Here is a 19,340-nt window from a genome sequence, read left to right as displayed (position 1 = left end):
GGCACCAGCACAGTGAGTCACACAACTCCACATGAATAAAAAGTGCTATATCTCTGCTGCATTTTGGCACGACTCTTTCAATTAGGTCATGCCAACGGGATTACAGTCTAGTCAAAACAAAACTTCAGTGTAAAATTGCCTCCCTTGATGAAAACGTCCACCTCACACAACACAAAAACCATTGACGTTCTCCTTTTCAAGTGTCTCTTTTTCACAGCCTCTTGAAGCACCAGCGTTACTCACAAAGGTGCAGCGAAATTACATCCCCTGCCTGACAACACTTCTTACATGTTATAAAGAGATTTGAACATTAAAAATATATACAACACATTGTCTCTTTTCCCCATGAATGCAAACACAGTTGGAGCTCCCTCAGTCTGGTGCACACATACAGGAATGATCTGTGTTAGTGGGCTGGTTTGATCCAGGTGATGATTCAGTTCACGCCAAGGTTTATATACAGGTTTCACTATGGCATTTGGAACCATATCCCATAAGAAAAATAATTGAATTCATCCTAATTTACATAAATGGTCCCTTTGACAGTGAGGAAATATCAAAATGAAACCTGAATCTGAAACATGTTTGAGTACTTTGACCGAGAAGACACCTGCTCATCTTGCATAAAATGTTAGTTTTGCACAGTACGTTCTGTAAAAACTCAAACATAATGTCAAATAGCTGCTGAGTGCTTTTGAGATGCATTGTTTATGGACTGACCCTTCCTAAGTCCCGCCCACTTTCTCTCTGTGCTCGAATAACAGTTGAGAAAGCTTGGAGGAACCTTTGTCAAAGTTCTTTGCCTTTGTCAACTTTCTCCTTTCCTGTTTCTTGTACTTAGATATGCTATGTTCTAGATATGTTTACATTAAAAAGTAAAACAAATTCTGAAGATGGTCAGTTCTGGATCTCAGCTTAGGTTTGCAAAACTAGACTCCTGCAGGACTTAGCCACAGATATAGATACAGACCATTAGCTAGCTAGTTAGTTAGCATTTTGCTGAAATGGCTAGCTTACTGTAAAATGTGACTTCATATATGTTGCTTTACAGGTCTCCTAGCCACATCTTTTAACCATCTTAAAATCTTTCCTCATAGATAAGCTCGCATATAGCATATCTACGTACCCTACAGGAAACAAGAAAGGAGAAAGCTGACTGTGATTCTGCTGGGTAACAAGCTTGCTCAGCTGTTACTGGAGCTCAGAGCAAAAAGGGGCGTGACTTAGGAAAGTTCAATTTACTGTTCTGACAACATTTACTGTAAAACTGATGTGATATGTACAGATGCTGAGCTGTCTTTTTATAGAGTGATCTTGCGTGGTGTAACTGTAAACAGGTGTAAACAAAAATATCCAGAAAAACATTTTTCACATGCAACCTCAAACTCCCCAAACAACACTGCGGTGTGATGAATCAAAGACAGAAATAACCGTTTCACATCTTTCACATTGTTGTTAACAGGTCCCAAACATGTGGGCAGATCTCGCCTGTTCTATTTTCATCCTACACCCACTTCACCCATATGGTAACATCTGCTTGAAATCGCTGAAAATATCAGTGTAAATATTCCAGGCCACGTCGTGGGATGACAGTACAGTACCGCAGAATAGCTTCATCAAAAGATCCAGTAATGTGCTTATCTTGTGCTATTTCCTGCGCCGTATTCACTTAACAATTACAGATAAAATCAGAATGCAACATAACGAGGTGTGCAGTATTTTCATATTGTACTACAATGTCTCTGTACTGTACTATCATCATCCAGACTGCACTGTGACACATCACATGTGACAATGAACAATTCACAACGTGATTAAAATAGTAACCTCCCTCTCACAGAGCAGAGTCACATCTGCTGTCAGAGACTACCCGGGTAATGATCACCATATGTCATGTACAACCACATAACGTGACGACCGTCCATCTGACTTACTGTACATATAGGTAACTGTTGGAGTCGCAGTGCAAATGCAAACTTACAAAAATATGGAAAAAAAATGACAGCTACATAATTCCCAAAAATACACAATAATATGTACATGACACAATTGCACTACTTTCACATTTGAGTTCAGTAAACACTGCATAGGTGACTGCATCACTAGCACAGATGAGATTGGTTTTTTTTTATCATATAATGCCTCACTTGAATAAATATTACATAAATATTTTCACTTTTTTATCAGTCTCCGTCTGCAGCCAACAGTATTCAACACTTTGCTGTGTGCCACTTCATGAAAAGATGATATTTAAAGAAAACAAAAATAACAACCTTGCATCATGAATGTTGTCTGTTATATAAGAACATTCACACGATCAAGCATTCACACTAATAAGAGAACAACAAAAATATAAAATAGCAGCAAATGTGGGCATGTTAAGCAAAACATGAGTTGAAATAATAAAAAAATGTAGTGCATTTGTCATTTATAAAAATAAATAAATGAATAACACAAAAAGCAAAGTAAGGCTTAGCAAAATTGGCTTGCAAATAATAAAAAACAAGATGGATGTCTCACTGTGCCTCTGAACCAATAAAAAAACATAATTCGGGAGCTTGGGAAAGAACAGTAATGAACCTTCATGTTAACCGAAGGACAAAAATCTTAAAGCACTGCCTTCAACAACAGAACAAGCTCTGCATAGCCCTTCAGAGCACTATCCGCCCCAGTACCACTTGTCAAGGTTATTGAATGCCTTGTACTCCTTGTGCCTACGCAGGTAATCACAAGCCAGGCATGTGTGCTCTGCCCAGAAATAGGCCTTCTTTACTTTAAAGTGCCGCCGCCACTCAAAGTACCTGAGGTACATTTCCTCGTTCTTGTCAAGGAGCAGCAAGTAATCGGCCAGCTCCTTGGGCGAGGTGAAGTCGTCCACATGGATGAAGGCGTCTCCCTGGATGAAGTTCTCATAGTTCTGCCTCGGAGGGCCTAGAACCACTGGCACTGTCCCCACAGAGAGCGGGTTGTACAGTTTCTCAGTAATGTAGTCTTTGTGGATGGAGTTCTCAAACGCCAGGTAGAACTTACAGCTGGCGATGGTGGGGAAGTAGTCTTGGTCCGAGATGTACTCCCCGAAGGCTTGTCCGTACGCGTGAACCTCAATGTGCTTGTACAGCTCATTGTAGTACTTCACCCGCACGTGGTCCTGGTTCCAGTTGCTCACAATCCAGCAGATCAGCTTGTTCTTGCTGGGTGGGACAAAGTCCTCCTCGCCCTCCGCTGCTACGATGGACCCATAAGGCACTTCAATGTCAGCATCCTGACGGTAATTTAGAGTCAGATTGAACAGGTTCTCGATCCCAGGCAGCTGGGACGAGTGCGATGGCGACTCCAAGTTCATCCATATCCACTTCTGGAAGGATGGTCGCTGGAGCGGCGGCAGGTTGGACAGGTCGGTGCAGATGTCTCGGTGGTGGATGACGACCCCATCCGACTTGTTGTAGAGGTTCCTGTCCGCTGTGATGAAGCAGCCGTCGATGTTGAAGAGAGAGCTGCACACGCTCAGGTCATAGGTTTGTCCGAAGGGCCAGAGCCAGATCAACACGGTGGTCACGTTTTTATCGCTCTTAGTGGAGAAGAGGTTCTTGACCCGGTCTGTGGATACTGTTGACTCAACGGGACCCGATAACCAGCTGGTGGATGGTTTAAAATACATCAAAAACAGAGTCACAAAGCATCCCAGGATGAAAGTGCCGAGCAGAAGGGGTCGTAGGATTCTGTGAAAAGGTGCAGATGGCATACTCCGTCCTGAGAAGGGCACAGCAAAGGAAAAAAAAAGCCAGAGTAAAGTCATGGTCAACAGGATACAACATCCAGACTAATCACTTAATCATGTAAAGATGTTGCACATTATCACCAAGTGTTTGTAATGTCTATTATACTAATTATCATTGACTCTGAGCAGCATTTATGGCTCATTTAAAGGGATTGTTTGGATTATTTAAAGTGGGGTTGTGTGAGATAGTTATCAGTAGTCAATGCATTACTTATAGTAGATGCCAGTTGGCACGTTTGAACAAGCAGAGAGGGACGACAGCACAGAGGCTAAGAAATATACTGCTGTGGGCAGGGTCAGCAACAACAGCTGTGATAGCCACTTAAAAAAGGCTACCTAAAAAAATAAATAATAATTGATGTATATGATATACTTAGAATATTTTCACCACTTCACTTTGCTGTCAGACAGCCTTTTCCAACGGAAATACTGCTGTTGAATGACTCAAATATCACTCTCTCCACACGGACAAAATTCCATTGGCAAAATCAGTAATTTTACTTTGCTGAACACAGGAGATGCTGGACTACCGCTGCTTTGATCTGTTAGTTTGTTTGTGTTATCATCTGACTTCGAACTTTCCTTTTCAAACGCCAAAGTCACACACTAATACAAACTAACTAACAGATGAAGGCAGCATTAGATCAGCAACTTTTTTGTGTACTGCAGGGTAAAATTAAATGATGTTGGCTATGAAATTTGGTTGGCTTGAAAAAAGCAATATCTGGCTCGTATAATGGTGATTTTCTGTTGGAAAAGGTTGCCTGACAGCAAAATAAAGTGGTGAAAATATACTAAATGCACTTAAACTGATACAGACCCTGCCCACAGAAGAACATTGCTCAGCTTCTGTGCTGGTGCTTCTCTCTTCTCCAAACTGGGGGCATGCTGACCAGCATCTACTGTAGCTAATACTCTAACAATAAGCACCTCATAAAACCACACTTCAGATAATCAATACTAGCCCTTTAAATGCAGTTGTGAGCAACTTCATGTCAACACAGCGTTCCTATGAGGTAATATATGAGTTGTCCCTAGTGGTCAACCCATATGAGTTTTTCAGTGGCAGATAACACATCAGTTGTCGCGCATAAATGATCAGTTTAAGTTTGTTTCGGCCTTTAGAAAAGACGATGATGACCGAGGAAAACTAGGTAAATGTTTACAGCCGGATGCATGAGAGTTATAGTACCGGGTTCTGAACTTCACCACTTTCCCAAAAGTCCCAGCCAACAAGGCTGCCTAAAGACATTTTTTGTTTATCGGCCTCCTGACATCAGGCATCGGCCGACTAATTAATCGGTCTATCCCAGGTATCCTATATGAATATATACCATATGTAAGGCACCCACTATTTTGGACCAAAACTAAAAGAAAAATGTGCTGCCTCCTCGTGAACATTGCAATACAAACCTGGTGAATTTGACTGAATGCTGAAATCCAAGCAAGAGTCGAGGTTGTGGGAAACGGAGGGAGCAGTTCCTACATCGGGTCGTGGATGGTGGGATCAATCTTCTTTGTGATTCAGCGCTCATAGACAAAAAAGACTTTCAGGTCACAGCTAAGAGATTCCTCTTTGCTCTTAGGCTGAATAACAATGATCCGTAATGATCTAATGAGGTGTGTTTGATCTTGAATGTACAGGTCCTCTTAATGATGCCTCCTTTACGTGAGCAGAGAGAAAGAGAATCAGAGAGAATCAATTAGGGCTGGAGAGGAAAGGTGGAGAAAGGAACTAGAAGCATCACCACAGAAACAGCATGCATCATCACAAAGGTTATATCCAATCAACATGCAGAAATCTTTTTAAATTAGCTGGAAAATAAAAAGAAAACATTAAGGTTGCTTCAAAATTGCAAGTTAATCATGGATGTTATTTCAAATTTGCAAGTTAAGCATGGATGTAAGCTTCCAGCTGTTATTAGTTTCTGGCATGTACTATGTATTGTAAGAGAATGCTGCCATCTTAAGGCTGAGGAGAGCAGAAAAAGGCCCCCTGACTCTCCAGCTTTCTGGGGCTCAACACACCTGCATGTTGCATAAAGAGGCCATACAAGCAAGCGCAGGAACAGACCTTGAGAGGTGACTTTTTTATTCCACATATCTGGGAGGCAGATTTAAATCAATAAAACCAGCTCTTACACTGATTTTCCTCACATCGTCAGTCCAATATGACATATGGGGACTGATATTGGCCTTCATCTCTCCCATCTGTGTGACTTCGGTCCACAGATCTGCCCACAAAGGCTCCATGAACCGGGGCCAGATGAGTGCAACTCCTTTTAAAGGCTTACGGTATCAATACATTTTCATGTAGGCAAATCCTCTTACTACGCTGAAACATGTTTTCTGTCAGCCGCGGCGATAAGCTCTTAGCTTTACAAGAGGATGCTGCTGCCCGTGCATACTTTCATAGGGCTGGGCAATATATTGATATTATATCAACACTGTGAGGTGAGATTAGATATTTAGATTTTGGATGTCATTATATAATGATATGACATATGTTGATGTCTGATATGATGTCTGGCTGCATTATAGTACTATTCTAAACTTAACAGACTGTTCTAGCTGTTCTATTAGGATTTTTGTTCTATTAAAAAAATGTTGATAGATATATTAGCAAATATTCTTTGTATAGAATATAATGTACAGAATATATACAGACACACATTTTTTGCAGTGATCCCACAATTGTGGTTATCAAACACTTATGACAAAGATATGTAATGGAGGCAGGATATTTTAATGAGCTTCAACATGGCAAGCAGATCAGAAATCTTGCCCAAAGAAATAATTCAGATACAACATTGCCCGAAGTCTAAGGTGATGTCTTTACATGTTGCGTTTTATCAGTCTAAAACCCAAAGACATTGTGTTTAATAAGATAATAAACAAGGATATACAGAAAATATCCAGATTTGAGAAGTTGAAAACAGCATTTTCTGCCATTTTTGCATGAAAAATTAATATTTAATGATTACTTATTATCAAAATAGTTGAATTCTTTTCACCACTTGCTTAGTTGGACAAGTGAATTGCCAGATTTACTTGTCCAGCATTTTTCTTGCCCCAGGGAGGCGGGCAATTCTTATTGTTGAACGCTGCAGTAAAACAATAAACTTTCTTGTCCAAAATGATATCAGGGCACACATTATGCTGTGTAAAAAAGAAACCAAAATCAGACAACATATATGCCAATACCAATATTGATGTAGCTGTAACAGTCCAATAATATCAGTCAGCTGATATATCAGTTGAGCTCTAGTGAAAATACTTTGTGAAAACACCATTAGTTATCCCTATTGTGTTGTCACACTGAGGTATTTGGTCAAAAATATTGTGAGATCTGATTTTAATACACAGCGATGCATCATATTCCAGTCCCTCCAGATTGTCACAGGCTTTTTTGGGGATTTTTCTGATCTAAAATGCCTAATTTCACAGCAGCTTTTCTAAAAAAAAAAAAAAAAAAAAAAAAAAAAATTGTAATGCATGCTGTGAAATTGTGTGAGCAAGTGAACATTACAAAACAAGTTGCTTTTTGTTTGTTTATTTGTTTTTGATATAATTCATCAAAAATCAAAATACATTTTTCCTATAAGAATAAAATAGCTCAGGATTTCAAAAATTCTATCAAAATATGCTTTATTTTTAAATGAAGAAGTGCACCTGGGGGGAAAATTATAAACTGTAAAAGAGAGAGCAGTGATAAACAGAGCATTGATAAATGTCATTAACAATGATAAACCTTGTTTTACTTTTACTACCTGTGACAAAATAAAAATACAAAAACACAAGGAAAAACTAAATTTTGAGTCGGTTCATTGAGACACACATGTATGATAGTTGGGCGGGGGGCTGCTATAATTGGGGGAACTCATGCGAAGCTACAATGGTCGCACAAATTTGTGGTGATTGGACAACAGTGCAAGACTGCAGAATTTGTGTTACTTGTTGCAATCTCAACATTGCAACTTCCTGGAGTGACTGATGTTCTATGGGATCCTCAGATTTGAAAATGTATGGTATGTTGTTTTAGAGAAAATGTGTATATCAAGATATATATCATGGCATAGCCTAAATATATCAAGATATTATTAAGCCATGTCGCCCAGCCCTAATATGTTGGTGTCAGATATATAATAGATTCAGAGAGGGTGAAGTGTGCAGCTGAGATCAAAATCAGCCCTATTAAATATGCAGTGTGTGGTAAAGTTATAGCGTCTCCATGGTGATGGTGCTGAGGTCAGAGTATTTAACATGAGAGGGTGATATATGGCTCACGCTCTTCTTTTCTTTCCATCTGTGTGAGGCATGTGCAGCTCAAACACTCATTCAGATTTTAAAATAACAAAACTGGAGTTTTGTCAAATGCATTGTGATGTATTTGGGACACAGAAAGAGCACCGCATGGGTGAGTAGTCTGCAGAAACGACTGGAGAGAGGCAGGAAAAAGCAGCAACCACAGATTTGGCCAGCATCAGTCACACAGAGATGCATCAAATCCCCTGGTGTGGTGTTAGTAACAGGTAGGCTAAAGGGCAAAAAGCTGCAGAATTACATGCTTTCAACTATTTTCACTTTGATTTATGTGTACTGTATCACAAGGCCACAGCACTGATTGTAAAAGGACACTCTCCATCCCAGGTGAGAATCAATTTCCAGCCAGCGAGCACTGAAGGTCATTTTCAACCGTGATGCTACTCTGTAGTCGAGGTTTTTTAAAATGGTTGTCTTTTGGCGTGACACTGCACCCAAGTTGATGGGAATATTGTGAGACCCGCTGGAATATTTCATGTGTTGTCTAACACAACACCCCTTTAGCGCACCAAAAACGCGCAGAATATAAATAATAGCGTGAAGGATGATGCTGGAAAATGTGCAATGCAAGAGTGCAATGTAAGATTTTGTAACACGAGAAAAAGACATCATATTCAGCTAAAGAATAAACTGCATAGTGCCTTTAAGATGTCAACATAATGCAAATATAGACGGCCAAAAAGAAAATGTGAATGTAATGTGACATTTTTCTCTCTGGAGATCGTTTCTTGTTAGCTGGCGAAGATTTTGCCGTCAAACCCAGGTATCGCTGCTCAGCCACGGAGAAAAATAACCATGCATTTCACATTTCACTCACCATCTCGACAGGCGTGAGTCAAAATAGACCTTTCTTCTCATTTCCTCCAGAGGTCCGTACCCCTTTTTTTCAAAGACACCTTGCAACATACGGAAGATGCGGATGCGTTTGGAATAAAAAATCACGCCCGTCCGCCGCGTTTGCAGGAAGAATAGATCCGGATGAGCCCACATCCATCGTCTTGATCCAGAAAAATGATGGTACCTACTGTAGCAATGTGCGCTGAATCTTCTTCCCCACTGCTGCTGCTGCTGCTGCACACCGACGCAACGAATGATGGCTGCAAAGAAAGGAGGGGGGAAAAAAAGAGAGAAATAGTCGGCTGCTACCCCGTCAGCCTGCACACTAAATTCATGGCTCGGTGTGTGAGGACGCCATGTATGCTCAGGGATGTGATGCGATGTGGAATAATTCCCTGCTGGCTGCCCATGCGCTACCTTGCTCTGTTTACCGTCAATGCAGCTGCAGGCAGTGGCGGAGCTCCAGTGTGTGTGTGTGTGTGTGTGTGTCTGAATGTGTGTGGATGCTGAGATTCAGCGTTAGTGCATATTACACTTCAGTCATCTGCTTAAGATTCTCATTTGAATAAACAGGTGAATCATTTCAGCTCTAAAGGTTTCCCCTCACTTGGCCTGTTGGACCGTTTATCCACATAAAACAGAATAATGGGAGGTTTATGGTACATGGCTGCCTTTCAGTGATACTAAACTGTGACCGCCGGTCACTGATGATAATGCACCACACAGCCTCTAATTGCGTCTAACATCAGTTAAGTAAGTCATTTTTGGTAATTGTCACAACATTTTCATGCAGGGGAGACCAGGGATGGTTGTAACACTATTTTTTGGGCATCACTGACTCAAACTTACATGGTACCCATATTTGTCTACTATAAATAAAACTCACTTGGATACTTACTACACAGGAGGTTTTCAAAGTCTGAGACTGTGGTCCTTCCTTCAGACAAAGCTTGGGGGGGGAAAGTGCTTAGTTTCACTCATTTTCTGGATGTCTATGAGATCATTATGTTATTTTATCCCATGACTCAACAGTTGAATCAACATAGCCTAATACTGTTGTATTACGTTATGTCAGACTACACAAGATACATTTTAAAAAGTCTGTTTAAAGTCTTTTATTAGTTTATGTCTCTGGAAAAGTGGGAAAAAACAGTAAAAATGGTCCACCCTATGTACTAAATCAGCAGTCTCCTTTCCTGTACTTAGATATGCTATGTTCTTGTCATGCACATTAACCATCCGCACTCCAAGCATTCAAACGGTGTCAGAATAACAGGTAAAATTTATTCCTTAATAGGAAAATATATGTGAACAGTCCCTCAAGTCTGAACAACTTGGAAGGCCAGAGTAAATTTTGTTACACAAGTTGTAAAGTTGTTGTCTGCTGCTCATATACACAGAAACATGTTGGACAAAAGTAAATGTTCGGTTGATGACTTTTTATTCATCCATGTATGACATGTGAATCACACAACTCAAAGTGAATGCTAATGTTTCTTTGTACCCGTGGAATACGTATTTACATATGATGTTGATTCATTTGCGATGTACTGTTGTGAATGTTGTTGATTGTATTGCTCCTAATTATTTGTGCTGTATGTTTTTTAACATCTACCTGCCCGGGGCCCACAGATGTAAATTAGCTTTATCGCTAACTCTGGCTCAACAGTTGTGTCGTGCACAGCTCCTGCTAAATAAACTAATAAACTAAACTAAATAAGCAACTGTTAGCTGCTTGTTCCCACATCACCTCAAAAGGAAAGACAGGAAAAAGGAAAGAGGTAAAGTCACAATTTGCTTTCGTCCTATGAATATTTAAGTGTCTCCCATTCACCTCTATTGAAGCCGAATAAAGAACCAATTCAAGCATGCGTTTCTGATTTTCAGTTTGATTTATAGTCGGCTCAGACGGACACGCAGGTCTGAGTTCACCTTTGTTCAACTTTGACTGTGGGAATGTGTTCAGAAACTCTGATGCACTGCGGCTGGAAAAGGAGAAATTATGAGTGTAGTAGGTTTTATCATAATGTCTGGTCCATTATCACCCAACCAGTCAACAAATTGCATCATCACTTTCATTCTCTGAGTTGTGTGTAACTGTTTTGATCAATATTTATTACCTGCATCAGAACATTGACGTCACATCCTTTCACAGGGCTGCATGAGGGCTGTGTCTGTTGAAAGGAAAGTTAATGTGATGTGTCTTAACTTCCACAATCGGTAAAAAAAAAAAATCTCCTCTAATCTACATAATGACATCAGCAAGGTCATTTCCTCACTTCAGAAAGCTCCCTGCAGAACCACAGAGGACATTAAACAGCTTTATGAGTGTGAATAGCACACATCATGACAAGTAAGTTGATCTTTGTGTGTAAAACAGCTGGAGTGCCCCTTTGAACAAGTTCATATTTCTGCAATTCCACATGGTGTTGGCATAAACTGCATCGTAAGCTCATAATAATAACATAAAATTAAACTTTTCTTCCAAAAATGCACATTTTACAGCAAGGAAGCTCCAAAATATAATCAGAAAGGTGTTAAAGTGTCTATAAATGACACAAAAAACAGAAACATGACCCTTTGACAATATGTGCGACTGAGTCAGACAGTTAATAAGAATTTGGCAAACTATTCCACAGATAAAAATAATCTTGTTTTTGCCCTCTGTGCTCTTTGCCTGTTTGAACGGCTGTCCTGTCATCCCTCTGCTGTCGTCACCACTATGATTCATCTCAGATTTTAGGTTGACGTGCCTTTCAGATATCAATGTCTCTGTTTTGCTTTTTCCTGAATTGTTTTTGGACTGAGGCAGAGTTGGAAGCAGAATGAGGCGACAGCTTTGCACCAGCAGACTGCTTTGTTTATTTGCGTCTTTCCCTCCTTTCCAGTGCGCATTTTATTAATTTCTATTGAGTTTAATATAGTCACAGATTACAGGACGACAAATCATGCCAATGCACAAATTCTGCTGTGATAAAAACATGCTGATTGTGTTATGGATCCAAGAATGTACAAGGCTGTGTAAACAAGAAGTAATAAGACATCGGTTAAATTAACAATAATTCACTAAAGTGTAAGAAAAAAGTTTAAAAAAAATCACATACATCATTGCAGCCAAAATTAAGATAATGTACTTAATTTGCCTGTGGCTCTGCAAACCATTTAGCTGTTCTCTTACAGTTCTTCATTATTTGCATTTTATTGTGCGTTCTGCAACTATGACTTCATTTAACTTTAATTTAATTACACTGAACAAAAATGTAAACACAACACTCCCATTTTTCACGAGTTGAAGAAAAAAATCCAAGACTTTTTCTGTGCACACAGAAGGTGTATTTCTCTCAAATTTCGCTCACAAATGTATTAATGTCTGTGTTTGTGAGCATTTCTCCTTTTCCAAGATAATCCATCCACCTGACAGGTGTGGCACATAGAGATGCTGATTAAACAGCGTGATTATTGCATAGTTGTGCCTCAGGCTGCTCACAATATAAGGCCACACGAAAATGTGCAGTTTGATCTTGAAAAAAGACCTTTACTACTTATCTATTTCTATAACTATTTCACATTGGGCTACAGATACTTTTTTTCCAAGGAGGGCAAAGTTTTACTCTGTCAGTCATTTTCTCAACTAATTGATAAGTTGTTTGATCCATAAAATGTCAGAAAACACAGAAAAATTTTGAGGAGTAAAGAAACCAGAGAATATTCACATTTTATAACCTTAAATCAAAGAATATGGAAATTTAAAAAAACAAACAAAAAACAACCGTTTATCAAAATTAACAGTTGACAACTAATCGGTACTTTTTGCTTTTTGCCCTCCTGGGAAAAAAATGTGGTATCTGTAGCTCTATGTGAAATAGCCATAGTTCAGTGTCCAATAAATGCCTATTTTCAAGATAAAACTGCACACTTTAGAGTGACCTTTTATTGTAACCAGTCTTAGGGACCTCGGTGCAATAATCATTAAGAAATCTGTAATAAATAACAATAATAAAACTGATGAATAAAACTCAAAATTTAAGAAACTAAGTTGAAATACTCGCTACTTCTGGCCTGCAACTTGTGTTTTTGTCTGCCCATTTCAAGTCTGTTAGAGTTCAAATTAATCCCAAATGTTCACTTAAGCGTCTGTTTATGAGTAATAATCTAATAATCTTTAAGAAGGCGTACATGTTTAGAGTGGTTAAAAATTGGGCAATATGTTAATGGAGTCTGGCTATCAGTCACTGAACTCAAACCCCAGATCTCCCTATTTTCAGAGCAGTGCACTTCTGTTTTCAGGCTAAGTCTTAACTTCACATCGACAAACTGACAGTTATATACAGGTGATCATCTTACAGTGGAGGACTTGTCGACGTTTGTTATTGTTAAATTATAATGCAGTTCTCATCCTGCACTCCTGCAGTGTTCCTGCAGCCTACCTGAGCTTCCTCGAGTCTGGGAAGGAGAGGGTGGAGGGAAACAATTTAAGGCTCCAAATGCCTAATTGGACAGCAGTACTAATTTTCTAAAGTTCAACTGTTACGTACTGCTCCTTTAACAAGTTTGCGTGCACAAAAGAAGTCTTACATCCTTTTCTTTAAGTCATTAAAAATGGGAATAAAAACAAAAGTGCTGTGTTTTCGTTGAGCGTGTTTACAACCATAAATAAACGTCCACTACAGCTCTTAATAACTTTATTCCAGCCATTTCCGTCGCTCTCCACCAAATATCGCCGCCCATTTGCGCGTTATCTCCAGGTAGATTGTAGGTTTATTGGGCAGGTAGTCCAGATACACAGTCTGGCTTGTTTTGGGAATCGCCATTTCAATCTGCGTCCCCTCGTGCCACTCATTAAAAGATGTTATAGAGATAAAATCAGGCCTGGCTTGTAATGCAGCACTCAGAGAGGTCTCATAATATTTGCCGTTGATGCGGTTTCGAGTGTTTTGGAAGTTCCAGGGTCGAATGCTTGTGTCAATATAGCCGGGGCCCACACTTGGGATGAATATCAGGTTGTTATCTTCACAGAAAGCTTTTATGGAGTCCCAGTTTCGCTGAGTGGACCCATAGGAAAATCCATTAGTAGCAAAGTAGGTGTAGAGACCATCAAACCCAGCAGTCAGGATATCCCTCTTGTGTTTCTCCTCCACCAGCAGGGCAATGAAGATGGCGTCATAAGGGGTGTCCCTGATGCTGTTACTCTCCGTGTGCTTGAGCAGTTTGGCCCACTGCTCCGAGTTCATCAGGTATGAGTCATACACATAGAAGAGAGGAAGAAGCTTGCCATTGTTGGTCCGGTACTTGAAGAAAGCAGGGTGCTCTCCGTATCTAAGGAGAGGAGGAGGCATACGACACGAGATAAACAACTGAAGAAAGGAAAATGTCACAGGAATGGAGAGACCGATGCAAACACGGTAATTATTGATTGATGTGATGAATCGATTTTCAGAGGGAGGGTAGGATCATGGTGCTGACATTTGACTCACAACACTGAGGAAACACTGAGGAAACACTGAGGAAACACAGAACTACTCACTTCTCAATGATGTATTTGACATGAGTGAACATGTTGACTTCATCTCTTCCTTTGTATGGTTCAATGTGAAACGCTACCTGTAAACGACAGCAACGTGAAACAGAATTTTCAGTATACAGACGATTTTAAGCAACTTCTATACATTCTATACACACACAAAAGGCTGCTAAAGCCACTTAAATCTTCATACGGACCTTAATATGGTATTTATGTGCCACTTCCAGCAGCAGAGGTACAAAGTCATCCACTGGGTCACCGTTATCATCGTTCATATTGGGAGGATACCAGGAAAGAGCAATGACACCTGAGAATAAACACATTTACAAACATGAACCCTGAACCTGAATGACACTCAAATAATTATTCATAAATATAATAAGTTATTCATATACTGTAGTATAAATGTATTCCAGTGATATTAAATGTGTAGGGGTAGAAATTCACATGGTAACAATCCTTTTCCTTATATCAGTCAAAATGTGGATAATGGATGTTATATCGCATCTTAAATTTACAGTTTTGTTAGTAAAATTATTTAATTTAATTATAAGACTACTGTAAAGCATGATATACAAAAAAGGGCACCATAAATAACAAAAATGTGCTGATCACTGCATTTTCAGGGATGGGAAGTAACTTGAGTTTTTATTTTTCTGACAACTTTTTACTTTTACTCCCCTTGTTTTATCACAAATATCTGTTCTTTCTGCTCCTTACATTTTCAGAATAAGCTCAGTACTTTAGTTTTAATGCGTTTGAGGGGAATTATTGATTATTTTTACTTTGCATCACTGTGCACGGCCTTCCCAACATCAAGATCGATCTCAGCCTAAATGGACGGGACAATAACACACGGGAAAGACAATTCCTCGGTGTAATCCATCGGTGCATATCATGAACTGCACACTTAACAAGACGAAAAGTATGTAAATGACTTGAGACGAAACACGAGAGGGAGACCAGAGAAAAGGTGATTTTCAGTTTGCTTTGCAGACAAACAGCTGGTATAAATGTCCTTCACAGGGCTACTTTTCACTTTTATACACTGAGCACATTTCAGAGCCTGTACCTTTTCTACTTTTACTCGGGTAAAGAAGTCGGATCCTACTTTTTCTTCCCAATATAGATTCTGATATCTCAGAGTATCTGCCAATACAGAGTGCTGATCCTACATCAGTGCTCCCTTTATGTAATGTAACATGATGCCAGTGGGTGCTGTGGCACTGGTCAGCAGCCCGGCATAACTGAATCGATGTAACTTAAAGCAGCGGTGATGTGGTGCAGAGCACAAAAAAAAAAAAAAAAAAAATACATTTGAGTGTCTTGTTCCAACCTTGTTGTGAGCATTTTCGAGTAGTACTACTATCTTGCTATTATAAAGAATCTAATTCTGGTAGATTCTACTGCAGAATTTCAGTAGTTCTGACATGAAACTGAGTCCAGAGTCCCATGTAGTCCCATTAGAGAGGGCAGGCATCCCTATGGCCGATATCTCAAAAACTCAGCAACTCACATCAAAAATATCTAGATGGATACATAGCACTACAGGCCAGAGGAAAAATATCTATTTTTGGGGTGAGCTGTTTTTGTGTTTCTGAATGTAGTGAGACTAATCATGTTTCAGCGGGCTTTGATTGTATGCAGGTAAAGAGCAATACAGAGACAAAACGAGGTGCAAGGCAATGGCTGAAATGCAATCTCCAAACCAACCTGCTATCATCTGACAACAATTTAGCTTTTATTTGCTTTTTTAGCACATAAACACATATCTGCATTCATATGCAGATATATGTTTTTAGAGCTTAGGTGGCTGCTTACAAAGGCTCAGAAAATAATAACTGGTGTATGGACGAGGAAGCTGCTTATCCATTATCAGGAAATCTGCTGGCTTCACCAGCAGCCCTGAAACATTGACCATTGCTCTCAGAGGCTAAATTGATGTTAAATGACAGCTGATGGGTTCCAAGATTGAGTTTAGGCCAATTTTTGTCTTACCAATGGCCGCTGTGCGCAGCTGCTGCATGTGAGCCTCTATAACAGAGGGATCCCTGGAACTGTAAGCCCCTAAAGAGGGGTAGAAGTTGGACCCGATGTCATCAGGTGGGATGTGTCTCCCTTGTGGATACCCCTGAGCCACCTTAAAGTCCCAGTGTGGCAGCTGCGCGTGGTCCCAGTGGATGTATTTGCCGTCAAACTTGGGGTTCCCGTACCATGCATAGTAGAAGGCATGGAGATAGTAGTTCGGAGGAGGGAACTTCCTCAGTGTTGCTTCCAGTTCTGCAGCTTTGTCTGACTGAGCAGAGTCACTCATCTTCACCTGGTCTGGTTTATTGTTGTTGTTTTCTCCCTGGATCTCATTCTTTTTCTTCACGACAACCTCCACACCAAGAGGGCTGTTGAACGGAGAGTCCTCTGGTGTGAGCGCCTTCAACACCACCGTTATTATGAGCACAAGCAACACCAAAGCAAGTAACGTGATGCAAGATTTGCGTCTGAACCTTGCCATTCTTCAGTCAGAGCTTGAGGCCATCCACAGACAGCAGTGAGGGACTGTTGTTGGACAGGATGCCATCGAAGCTCTGTCAACAAGTTTTTGTTCAGCCTGGAGGTTTGAGGAAACAAAGGATAAAAGTGTGTTACCAAACTGCAACTAGGGCTACAACTAACAGTCATCTACATCATGATCTGTCTGTCGTTCTCTCAATTAATCAATTAGTTGTTTGTGCCATAAAATATCAGTAAATGGTGAAAAGCTGACATCCTCGAATGCCTTGCTTTGTCCACAACCCCAAGATATTCAGTTTACTGTAACGTAGGACTTAAGATTTGAAGATGAAATCAGACAATTTGGATGCTTTTTCTTAAAAAAAAAAAAAGAAAAGAAAAGAAAAGAAAAAAGACTCAAAATGATCATTTAATTATCAACTCTTCTCCGACCAACAGTCAAACTCTAAACACGAAAAGAGCTTAAATACGCCATTCATATGTCCCTGGCAGGAGCAGTTTATGTTTATGGTTTATGTTCTTGAATCATTCTAATCATTCCATGTAAGTTAAATCTTGTATTAATGTCGCATTAATAAATTATAAATGTAATCAAAGCATTTACAACTAAAATACAGTTGCAACTATTAAATGCAGAAAAATATCCTTGTAGCAAGATTATTTAATTAATAAGTAAAGTTAACGAGTCGGTTCATTTAAAAATAAAGAATTTCAAAAAAAGATGAGTTATGTGTGTTTTAATATTTATTCATTTGATCTGATAAATATTATTAACATTATTTATTAAATGGCCCCGTCTCCTGTCATTTTGCATAAGTGGCAACGCAAGTCGAGTATCCCTGTACTAATCAAGTTTTCGACTAATTATTGCAGCTCCAGCTCTGGTTACTCCAACTAACAATTATTTTCACAGTCAATTAATTGATCGATTATTTTCTCGATGAATTGATTAATAGTTGTTTGCCTATAAAATGTGAGACCAGTATTTTCCTCTGCCCAAAGATATTCACTGTTTACTGTCACACAGAAGTAAAGAAAGGAGAAAATACTCATATTTAAGATGATTTTGATCTCTTCTTTAAAAATTACTCAAATAGTTGCCAATTAATTTAATAATCGATTAATTATTGCAGCTCTGAATGTGAGGCAAAGAAAGGCAATATTTTTCACATTTACGAGGCTGCAGTCATCAAATATTTGGCAGTTTTGTTTGCAAATGACTGAAACGATAAATAAATGATCGGTAATCAGTTATTTTAAAGGACAGAGCGCTATGCGGAAGTCCTGCCAGATGTTACAGTGGCTCACTATGCTGGGCTTCATATCATTACACCACACACTGTACAGCTGCTGCGGTCTAGCGACGCTTAAAAACACATAACGAAGAAGCTAACAACATTAGCACGTTCAACTCTACCTGCATTGATGAACTTTAGACTTGTCAACAGCGGCCAGGAGCACCAGAGCAGACACAGGATCAGTTTTATGTCCGGACAGTCAAACTCTTCATGTGTTCCCGTATGAAAACATGGTCATTCAAAACACAAAGTCTCGTATTAAACAGAGCCAGTCTGACAGCTCCTACGATTCTTCATAAATTATTTCGTTGAATGAGACGCTGAAAACGGGACACGACCTGCACTTCTGGTTCAGTAGCTCGTCCTGGAAAACGTCACCGATCTGCAAACCATCTGCACCGCGGCTGCGCGCTGACTCTGACCCATCCATGTCGTTTATGAAGCTGCTGACGCGCGCTGCGTCCCGTCCGGTCAACGACAGCCAGAGGAGCGGTTTAGCTGAATCACAGGGATGCGTGTCGCCCCCGTTCGTTTAGGAGGGTGTATTACACAAACAAGCCTCACTAAAAAGACCTGTAAATTCATGCCATAGATAAGTATTTCATATATATTTGCAGTGCTGGAAGAAGCAAGGGGGACTGGGGACGGTTGCAACACTTTTTGCATTTCTTTAAGAGACTATTTGAACTAGATCAACCAAATCCTGATATATTAAATCTAATCTATATCTGTCTGCTAGTTCAATTTTAAGATAATTACATGTGACATACTGTTCACAATATGTATTTGAAAGGAAGAAGTCACATGTTGCAATTGATCCCAACTCTGGGGACAGTTGCAACACAATCAGGTGACGGCTGCAACTTATTAAAAATACATTAAATTTCACTAATTGGCCTTTAATTTTTGGACAGTTGCAACTTGCTGCGACCGTGCCCACCCTAACAGCCACAACAGAACGCAATGACCAAACCATATACTACGCATGTCACCAAGAAGTCAACAAACCAATGTTTAAAACTAAATAAGTTTTGATTATTTCATTTAAAAAGGGTCCTGATCTTTTTTAAAAATA

The 19,340-nt window shown here is 39.6% G+C and overlaps 2 protein-coding genes across 3 annotated transcripts; both read right to left on the bottom strand.

The window, feature by feature from the left end:
- Positions 1-1,942: 1,942 nt before the first annotated feature.
- Positions 1,943-10,163, bottom strand: LOC146310907 (4-galactosyl-N-acetylglucosaminide 3-alpha-L-fucosyltransferase 9-like). The gene is made up of 3 exons (XM_084742563.1): positions 8,919-10,163; positions 5,192-5,441; positions 1,943-3,750 (listed from the first exon to the last, which is right to left on the bottom strand). The coding sequence occupies exon 3, from the start codon at positions 3,740-3,742 to the stop codon at positions 2,660-2,662; it is 1,083 nt and encodes a 360-aa protein (XP_084598689.1). The 5' UTR covers positions 3,743-3,750; positions 5,192-5,441; positions 8,919-10,163; the 3' UTR covers positions 1,943-2,659.
- Positions 10,164-13,287: 3,124 nt separating this feature from the next.
- manea (mannosidase, endo-alpha) lies at positions 13,288-18,709 on the bottom strand. Of its 2 annotated transcripts, none has more exons than XM_084743091.1 (5): positions 18,604-18,709; positions 16,458-17,064; positions 14,657-14,766; positions 14,463-14,539; positions 13,288-14,254 (listed from the first exon to the last, which is right to left on the bottom strand). In XM_084743091.1, exons 2-5 carry the CDS (start codon positions 16,966-16,968, stop codon positions 13,621-13,623), a joined length of 1,332 nt encoding a protein of 443 aa, XP_084599217.1. In that variant the 5' UTR covers positions 16,969-17,064; positions 18,604-18,709; the 3' UTR covers positions 13,288-13,620. The 2 variants fall into 2 exon arrangements, with proteins under 2 accessions (XP_084599217.1, XP_084599216.1); XM_084743090.1 differs by having other exon boundaries at positions 18,385-18,656.
- Between the last annotated feature and the right edge of the window lie 631 nt (positions 18,710-19,340).

Source organism: Lutjanus erythropterus, chromosome 18, assembly GCF_056507025.1.
Source record: "Lutjanus erythropterus isolate fLutEry1 chromosome 18, fLutEry1.hap2, whole genome shotgun sequence".
In the NCBI taxonomy this organism is placed as follows: domain Eukaryota; kingdom Metazoa; phylum Chordata; class Actinopteri; order Lutjaniformes; family Lutjanidae; genus Lutjanus; species Lutjanus erythropterus.
The sequence above is the reverse complement of the archived record's forward strand: the minus strand, read 5'-3'. Positions and strand labels throughout refer to the sequence as shown.

What these genes read in the sequence shown, in the direction of transcription:
- manea (XM_084743091.1), bottom strand. Translation starts at nt 16,968, where the DNA reads ATGGCAAGGTTCAGACGCAAATCTTGCATCACGTTACTTGCTTTGGTG. An exon ending in CACATAAATACCATATTAAG is followed by an intron (nt 14,540 to 14,656) that starts GTCCGTATGAAG and finishes TGTCGTTTACAG; the next exon opens with GTAGCGTTTCACATTGAACC. An exon ending in GTCAAATACATCATTGAGAA is followed by an intron (nt 14,255 to 14,462) that starts GTGAGTAGTTCT and finishes TCCTCTCCTTAG; the next exon opens with ATACGGAGAGCACCCTGCTT.
- LOC146310907 (XM_084742563.1), bottom strand. Translation starts at nt 3,742, where the DNA reads ATGCCATCTGCACCTTTTCACAGAATCCTACGACCCCTTCTGCTCGGC.